This window comes from Apodemus sylvaticus, chromosome 2, assembly GCF_947179515.1.
Source record: "Apodemus sylvaticus chromosome 2, mApoSyl1.1, whole genome shotgun sequence".
Classification (NCBI taxonomy): domain Eukaryota; kingdom Metazoa; phylum Chordata; class Mammalia; order Rodentia; family Muridae; genus Apodemus; species Apodemus sylvaticus.
The window spans coordinates 148,441,815-148,451,365 of NC_067473.1; the positions used below are offsets into that span (position 1 = coordinate 148,441,815).

Below are 9,551 nucleotides of genomic sequence, written 5' to 3' on the forward strand. Positions count from 1 at the left end.
CCACCCCTCCTCTCTTTTACCTCTGAGAAGTGAGAGGTCCCTCCTAGGAGACCAATCCAGGCTGGTACCTCAACTCACTGCAGGACTAGGTACGTCCTCTAGCACTGAGGCCAGACAAAATATCCCAGTTAGGGGAACAGGATCTACAGGCAGGCAGGCAGGCAGGCAGGCAGGCAGGCAGGCAGGCAATAGATTGGGACAGCTCCCACTCCAGTTAATGGTGGACCCACATGAAGATCAAGCTGTACATCTGCTATATATGTTCAGTGGGGAGGGTTTAGGTCCTAGGTCCAACCCTTGTATGCTCTTTGGTTGATGGTTAAGTCTCTGGAAGCCCGGAAGGGTTCAGGTTAATTTACTCTGTTGGCCTTCTTGTAGAGTCTCTATCCTTTCTGGGTTCCTCAATCCTTCCCCCAACTCTTCCATAAGACTTCCTGAACACTGTCAAATTTTGGTTGTGGGTCTCTGCATCTGTTTCTGGTCAGCTCCTGGGTGGAGCCTCTCAGAGGACAGTCATGCTAGGCTCCTGTCTGTGAAAGTGGGTTGACAGATACAAACACAGCCTGATGCTCTAAGGCCATTGAAGGAGGAAGGCAGGCCTGCAGTGTGTCTGTTTAGATCTTCTAAGAACAGCTTAGCTTATCAACCCCCTCCCAACTGGCAGGGGTTGCTACCACATTCATTTATATCTGTCTCACACAGGACACCTGTGTATCTAGGCCAACAGTGACAAATACAGCTGTCAACAGTATCTTCATATATTGCATCATTGTGACAGGGCTTTGACCAACAAAGAGGCATTAAGGTCTTACAGTGTGTCTCTGAGAATCCAGTACCCATGCAGTCACGGGAGTTGTTTCCTCCATCTACACATAGACCTGGCTGACTGGCACATTCAACAAAATTGAGTTCACAGCAGTTTCCAAGGAATCCAGGTGCATAGTCACAGAAGAGAGCCCAAAGAGCATGCTGATATGGCACTATGTAGACATGGCTGGGATCCACATTCATCAGTTTCCAGCTCACAGGTCACACCAGAATGCTCTTGAGGAACTTGTATCTTCCTATCTCCTCGAGGCATACAGCCTCACTCACACAGGGATCAGAAACACTTCCATCCACTTGCAAGTCACAATGCCTGCCTTGGTATCCAGGCACACAGAATCAGGAGTTGCCATTGACTCTACCCTGGCACACAGGCCCATTGTGGCACGGGCTAGAAGCACACTCATTGTGATTGGTCTCACAGAACCTTCCAGCATATCCAACAGGGCAGATACATCCAGGGTGCTCAGGGTCTTTATGGCAGGTGCCTCCATGCTGGCAGGGGTTCCCTCCACAGGAATTAACGGCAGTTTCACAGGTCAGTCCACTGTATCCAGGAAGACATGTGGCACAGGAAGCCCTGTGGATATTCACACAAGTGGCAATTCCTTGGCAGGGGCTGGAGAAGCAAGGGTCTCTTAGATCTCCTCATCCCATTCCTTCTATCTATCTATCTATCTATCTATCTATCTATCTATCTATCTATCTATCTATCTATCTATCTATCTATTGATCTATCTATAATCCTGCCATTGTTCCCCTCTTAGTCCCCCATCCCACAGCTCCTCATCCCATTCCTTCTATCTATCTATCTATCTATCTATCTATCTATCTATCTATCTATCTATCCATCTATAATCCTGCCATTGGCCCCCTCTTAGTCCACCATCCCACAGTTCCTCATCCCATTCCTTGGAAACTCCCCTTGCCCCCGTTTCCAGGAGGATGCTCCTGCATTACCAGGTCTCTGCCCTCCCTGGGGCCTCAAGTCTTCTGAGGGTTAGGCACATCTCTCCTCACTGAGACCAGACCAGGCAATCCTCTGTTATACATGTGTCAGGGGCCTCAGACCAACTCATGTATACTGTCTGGTTGGTGGCTCAGTGTCTGGGAGCTCCCAGGGGTCTGGGTTAGTTGTGACTGCTGGTCTCCTTCACCTAATTCACCAGAGGGGTCCCCGACTTCAGTCCAATGGTTAGGTGTAAATATCTGCTTCTGTCTCAGTCAACTGCTGGCTGGGTCTCTTAGAGGGCAGCCATGCTAGGCTCCTCTCTAAGTATACTATAGTATCAGTAATAGTGTCAAGCCTTGGTGTCTCCCCATGGGGTGGATCCCAAGTTGGGCCAGTCACTGGACTGCCTCTCCCTCAGTCTCTTCTCCATTTTTGTCCCCAACAGTTCTGGGTCAGAAATGTTGACTGTGGGTTGGTAACACCATTCTTCTTTTTGGGGTCCTGTCAATCTACTGAAGGTGGACTCTTTAAGTTCCCTCTCACCAATGTTGGGCATTTCATCTAAGGTTGTTCCCCACTGAGTCCTGAGAGTCTCTCACCTCCCAGGTCTCTGGTACTTTCTAGAAGGTCTCCCCACCTCCCACCTTCAGCTATTAAGAATGAGGGTATCATGAGTTTTGCAGGCAAATGCATGGAATTAGAAAATACCATCCTGAGTGAGGTAACCCAGACCCAAAACGACATACATGGTCTCACTCATAAGTGGATATTAGCCGTACAGAATACCTAGGATACAACCCACAGAACTTAAGAACTTTAACAAGTGAGGATGCTTCAATCCTACTTAGTAGGAGGAAGAAAATAATCACAGGAAGCAGAGGGAGGGAAGAATCTGAGTGGGAGAGGGGAGGGGGAGGGCAAAGGGGGAACAGAATTAGGTGTGGGGGTACAGAGGGAAGCTCAGAGGGCCAGCAGAGTGAATGGAAATATGCAGCCTCAGAAGGTGGGAGGCAGGAGGACCCTCTACACACTTTTTAATTAGTATCATCTGGATAAATAAATAAGAACCCAACAATTGGACAGCCCTGCTAACTGAGAACCTGGCCTGCATCTGCTTCCTTAGTTACTTTATATTTGTATGAGGCCACCTGTGCATAAGAAATAAATGTTTGGGGTCAACAGCACTGTAGCACAGTTTCCTAATATGTAAGAGTCCTAAGGTTTTGATTTTCATCAGTGCTATACATTTATTATCCTAAGTTAACAATGTGAGTTTTGTTTCAAAAGTAGAAAGTAAATATATAAAAGACGTCTGTGTAGATGCTACTTGCTGCTGGCTCCTTTATTGTTCCTCTTGTATTATACAAGTCTTCCAAGATAGATCTATCACCTACCTACCTACCTACCTACCTACCTACCAGTAGGATACCACAAACAGGACAGATCGGAATTTCACAAAGGGCTCCAAGTAGACTTGGCCTGTCATATCTACACCCTCTAACATTTGCATACCTCTTTAACTGCTTGAATTTGTCATTAATACCTTAACATCTGTTACCCTCTTACATGTGACCCGACAGACTAACCAAGGCAGATCTCATCCCTGTAACAAGGGAGAATCAAGCTCACACTATGTGATAATTAAACCCTGATGTCTTCTGTCTTAAGAGTCAAGTTTGTGGTGGATGGGATGACGGTGTTAAAATTGAAATGGAAGTCATACTGGGCCTGTTAGCACTTATGTGTAATTCTGGCCCATGGAAAGCTCAAGCAAGGGAATGAATTTAAGGTCTGGGTTTCACACCAAGACCCTATCAGGGTACCAACAGAAACAGAAGACAGTCCCGATGCACTGTTGCCTCGGGCTTCTAAACCTTTGTCTATTTCTATTCCACTCCATTTGTTTCAGACCAAGCCACTCTTAAGCCTTATTCACAGGGCAAAAAACATTTTGGTTTTGAAAAAAAACCCACGAGAAATACAAACCCTAAACCTGTGGAACATTTCTTTTTTCTTTTCCCAATAAAACATGAAGTCAAGCAGTCTGGTGGTGCTGGGATGTTGCTCAGTAATAAAGCACTTCCCTAATAAGCCCTAAACTGCCGTGCCTAGATGCGGGAGAAGGATGCCTGCAACATAACTAGAATTGTATTGGTGAACACCTGACACTAGAAACTCAGCAGAATACAGGGTTGAGGAGCAGTTTGTTTATATATTTCTTTATTAATTTCATATACTTGTGATCTCTCAGTTTTATTGCCGTTTCTAAAAAGAAATACAAAGTACACTGGTCACCCGTAGAAGACTCCCACAAATCAGTGTCTTTGATGTCTGTCAGCTTCAAGGATTTCAGAATACATACAAACTACATTAAAATCTAAAGAGTTTGCTTTAATTAGAAACACGGGTGGCTCTATGAGATAGGAGTACAAGCTATCAGAACTACTAGAGAGGCATTACTGCGGTTGTCATCAGAATGGGCAACTCAAGGACTTAAGAAAATGGTGTTAGTCCTGTGACCACCCCCCACCCCCCCTCCAAGAAACTACCTCAGACACAAATCTAAGACTGACAGATGCTCACTAAGGGCCCCATGGATACATTCCTGCTAGAGATTTGGCTACAACAGGATGTCAAGGATCAAGTCTTTCATAAAAGATGTCTGCAATAGCCTTATAAGACACTGTGGACACTCTGTTGGATGTAACTATTGTCGACAGGCCACACGCTATGGCTCTCCATTAAAATGTGGGTTGTGGGGATGGTGGTGGTGGTAGAAGGGAGGTAAAGTTCAGATCTGAGAAAAATCACAAAGAGGGGAACAAGTCTCCTAAAAGCTGTGATTTTTTTTTAAACTCATTGAAAACAATATTCCAAAAGAAAAATAGATACTATGCGAAAATATCTCAATCTTTATTTTTAAGGATAATAATCATTAATACAGGAAGAACTAATATAAAAATCAGAAAAACATTAGCATTCAATAAACAAAAACTTGAACTGAAGGCTGATTAGGAACCTATGCTTGGCATTGAAAGAAGGATGTCTGCTAGTCTTCTTAAACAATTACTCTAAAGTAAAAAGAAGTTAAGTTCTAACAGGGCTACAGTGTGCTGGCCAGTAACTTGTAGACAAACATCTGTTTCAGTCAGTGGTATTCAGAGCTCAGTCTATGACATTGTAGTTCTTCAGGCAGAAGCAAGTAGAGGCTTTCTTGGTAACAGTTTTTCATGCAGGTGCTGTTTACAAGAGAACAAAGGAATGTGGAGAGGCCCCTGGCATAACACAACATGAACCCATTCCCATTTCAAGAAAGCAAGTGCCAGAGCGTAACAGCATCAGCATCAGCATCAGCATCAGCATCAGCATCAGCATCACAGGGAGTGGGGTGAGGAGGAGGAGGTCTGCAGTTTCTCACTTTGGATTCTTATAAATCTCTAAGAATATGGTAAACAAAAACGAACAAAAGAACAGCCACATGGAGACCTTCTTACGATAAACTATTGTTAGCCAAAAATATATATATATAAAAAAAGTCAAAATCTGGAAAACATTACTGTAAGCACAGTAAAGCAGATGCAGAAAAATAACCAAGTACATTTTCTGTCATTCATAGAATCTAGGATCAACCTTTTATGTGGGAAGGGAACTCCTGGGAAGAGAAAGAGAACCAAGAGGAGGTGGGGGCGAGGGTAACAGGGGTGGATCAAAGCACATCGTACAGATACATCATACGCATTAAAGAAAATGAACTCATTACTTCCTACAATATACACTAATAAAAAAGACAAAACTTGAATGCATTTTATTATGTCAAATACTGAGTCAATGCTGATACTAATGGTTAATAAACTACAAAACATTAAAAACATAAAAAAAAATAGTCGGTCCTAGTACTTGAAAACTCATTCCTTCTTTCTTTAATGATTTCGTATTCAGAAATCCCTAAAACCAAGATTAATTATTGGCACGCCAGCGAATCGTGAAAACATGATGCTCTTTATCAAGATGAAGGGAAGAAATTTCAACTGAGGCTAAGGATATTAAATTCTTAGCAAACTATTTTTTTTTCAGTTCTTTCTGCTCCATGTCACATAAATTTATTTATTTTTAAAGGAAATGAGGGTAGGTAGACTCGGAGTTTCAGCCCACTGTCCTGAAACTCCTGCAGTCTCCATGCTAGGGAGGACCGGTGTCTAAGTGCTCTGCTGTAAAGCAACCTTCCTTTCAGGGGCGGCTTTCACCTCTACCTTTCACTTTTTTCTTTTTAAAGAGGCCGGAAGTGGCTCCCTTTACCTGGCGGAGGCCAGACACTGCCTTCCTTCCTTTACCCCTTTTCCAGGACACCGGGTGAGTTTTCGCCCTGGCACTTTTACCCCTTTTATGTGGCTTCTTTTCTTTGTGCACCTTCATGTGCTGCCTCAGATGGGAGCTCTGGCTGAAGCACTTGTCGCACTCCTCACACTGGTAGGGCTTCTCTCCCGTGTGGGTTCTCTGGTGCTGAATGAGGTGGGAACTCTGGCTAAAGCATCGGCCACACTCATCACAGCAATAGGGCTTCTCCCCGGTGTGAATCCTCTGGTGCTGGATAAGATTGGAGCTCTGTTTAAACCTCTCTCCACACTCGTCACACTTATAGGGCTTTTCCCCCGTGTGGATCCGCCGATGCTGAATGAGGTTAGAACTCTGAAAGAAACTTTTCCCACAATCGACACATTTATGGGATTTCTTCCCAGTATGGATCTTCTTATGCTGAAAAAGAGTGGAGCTCTGACTGAAACTCTTAGAACATTTAGTACATTTGTAAGGCTTCTCATCCACGTTTCTTCTCCGTCTACTTAAACCTGAGTCAAAGCGAATGGTCACCCCCCATTTCTGTCGCTGGCGGGCTGTCTTGCGCTTGTTCTCATAGGTTTTTCCTTGGTTTGCGCTTCGAGAAATACCCCCTTTAGCCTTTCCCAACCTCATGGTGCGTATCCAGTGTATTGTCAAGAGATTCTACTGTTTTCTGAACTTGTGAACTAAGATCTCGTATCCTAGAGTAACGCAACTCAGAATTTTCTTCTGTAGAGGAAAAAGAAAAATACAGATCAACTATTAATGCAACATTAACACCTCCTCAATCTATCAAAATCACATCCATATTTAAATCAAAGCACACCTAAAATACAAATGCAATGACTGCACTTTTAAGAGACAGACAAACACTTGTTAGGTAATTCTAACTCCAGAAGTTAAGCTTAATAAATATCATCATCAATTTGCAATTTTACTGAGTTTGGACAGGCAAAAGAGAAGATGAAGGAAAACAAACGGGTTAGGGGGGAGCCACAGAGAGTATTTTGAAGGCCTAAGAAGTAAAAGCAAGATAAAGTCTCAGAAACGATACTCTGCCACACAGCATCTTGAGTCAATACTGACTGTGCTGAATTTCTCATCTAATGGCTGCTACCCAAGATATTTAATTCAAAAGAAACGACAAATAATAGCACAACACCACAGATTCCTATCCTTATTTGTTTGGCTATTTCTGTAGATGATAATCTAGCAAACCGGGTTCAAAACTAGAAGCTAATCAGTAAAAAGAATTAAAAGTTTCCCAAGAGTCTTATTCAGAAAGTATGGGGTGAGAAAAACCTGAAGAAATGCTTATTATTCCTCTCCCAGACGATACTACGCCAAGAACGAAAACACAATCAGAAGTTCTAAATTAATTTCATTTGTTTACATTTAAGGTTGTCTGGAAGCTGTCAAAACAACCCCTTCTACACACACACCAATTCCAAATAGGTGATTGTGTGGGAGGTGCTCCGGCAGCACAGCCAGTTGTTGGACTTTCAGTGTCTTAGGTTAGTTAGAAAGCCTGGGAAATCATTTGAAATGTAAATAAAAATATATCAAATAAAAAAAAGAAAAAAGAAAAAAAAGAAAGCCTACTTGCAAGTCAATAATTGTCCTGAGTTTCCTTGTATACAAGCATTTAAAGTAAGTAAAAGCACAAATGACATTTTTCCTGCCTTTTTTTTTTCTTCGTCTTGATTTTGTTGTATAATAACCCTCCAAGCATAAGAGTGTCCAGGGACTTTTTCTGGGTGTTTAATAATTTTATCTGCTAAAATCGCAGCAACAGAAAGAGCAAACTGCATATAACACAAATCTACAGCAATCCCTGCCCATTAACTAACTGCCTCTGTTATGCACAGACCACCTATTAAACAGGAGATACCTATTAAACAGGGGTGGGAGGGTACCTGGTACTCAATAAATAGCTATAATGGTAATCATACACTTTTAAACACATCTCTTTAAATACCAAGGAACTCACAACTGGTTGCAAACTGATGGACTGTGAGATCTACCTATGGATGAAGTAGTCATACTTACTGGTAGCCTATGTGTGCTCTTATTTTTAAGGATTTTATACAGCTTTGTGCTGTTGCCTCCGTTTGTAGGTTTGTAAACACAGGCACAAAGCTCCTTTAACACAGTCATTCCAACCTGGGAGCCGCCTCCCGGCCTGATTTCTCACTGGCCGAACTGGGGAGTCCATCGCCCCCTCCTCTAACGCCAAGTCCAGTTTTCTGATAGAGGTCCGCAGTAGGGGAAAGGCTCGGTAAAGCTGGGAGATGGAGCTCCAGTACTAGGAATCCGTCTAACCCGCATACACACATTTACCCGAGCAACAAAGCGTCCACCGACTCCCTCCAAGTCGCTCACAATGGCCCGGTGCAGCCTACCCGCTCGTACAACCGAGTCTTTCTCCGCGGCGAGCAGAGGCGCCCAGGCCGAGGCCCAACCCCAGGCCGAGGCCGCCCGCCCGCCTACCGGCCCGTCCGCCTGGCTCCGTGCAGCGCCGAAACCGACCCGACACCCACCCAGGCCGACCCGCAGGTCCGGTGAACTCACCGCGCAGGCCGCCACGGTGCTCGCCTCGCGCGCCTCGCCCGCCGGAAGTGCAGGCTGCTAGCCGAGCTGCCGGCCGCTCTAGGAAGAGGCGGAGAGACCCTCTATGGTCCCTGGCCCACCCCCCCACCAAGTCCTGCAGATTCTTCCTGAGGTCCTTCTTTATTCCTCCCTTACTACTCAGAAAGTAGACCCAAGGACCACAAGGCCTGTTACCTGCTCTCTTTCTATTCCTGTCGACCTACACAGAAACTGGCCTTTGTTAGATCCTGGCCCCCAGCCCCAAACCAACCTGTCCAACTTGTAAATTGCATTCTTAGTACTGAGTATCTAGTATAGAGAAATAACTTCAGCCAAAGATGTTAGTCATGTTTTTCACTGGTCGCCTTATATTACCAAAAGGCCCGTGAATGAATTTCTAGAAGATACTTTATTCACAGACTGACTGATTGATTAAAACGGTAGTGGTGAAGAGAGGTTGGGATGCCATAGGTCCAGAGTATAATTACTATTCATCTTTGGCTACACCCATTCCTTGCCCACTTCTATGGAAGGACCTATAACACCCTGATAGATAAAACACAAAATCCCATTCTCCAGTCAAAAGGCTAAGAATACTATATCAGATAACATCTACAGCTGAGATGTCCTAGCCACCTCTCTGATGTTTCCACAAAGGAATTTAAAAAGTATCTTGATTTATGGCTTTCTTTGTTCTGTTACTGTCAAACCTTCATGAAACTGGTTGCCGGTTGGAAGGTGGAGTTTGGGTAATCTACATCTGTGTTCCCTGGGCCATGGTCACTCGTGTTTGGCTCCAGAATAAAACTCTTATGACGTTGAGGCCAGAGCTGTAGCTTTGCACCAGCCA

The 9,551-nt window shown here is 44.2% G+C and overlaps 1 protein-coding gene across 3 annotated transcripts; it reads right to left on the minus strand.

The window, feature by feature from the left end:
* Nucleotides 1–4,666: 4,666 nt before the first annotated feature.
* On the minus strand, nt 4,667–8,741 carry Znf22 (zinc finger protein 22). Of its 3 annotated transcripts, none has more exons than XM_052174656.1 (2): nt 8,684–8,741; nt 4,667–6,841 (listed from the first exon to the last, which is right to left on the minus strand). In XM_052174656.1, the coding sequence occupies exon 2, from the start codon at nt 6,743–6,745 to the stop codon at nt 6,005–6,007; it is 741 nt and encodes a 246-aa protein (XP_052030616.1). In that variant the 5' UTR covers nt 6,746–6,841; nt 8,684–8,741; the 3' UTR covers nt 4,667–6,004. The 3 variants fall into 3 exon arrangements, with proteins under 3 accessions (XP_052030616.1, XP_052030617.1, XP_052030618.1); XM_052174657.1 differs by having other exon boundaries at nt 8,653–8,693; XM_052174658.1 differs by lacking the exon at nt 8,684–8,741 and adding an exon at nt 8,162–8,549.
* Between the last annotated feature and the right edge of the window lie 810 nt (nt 8,742–9,551).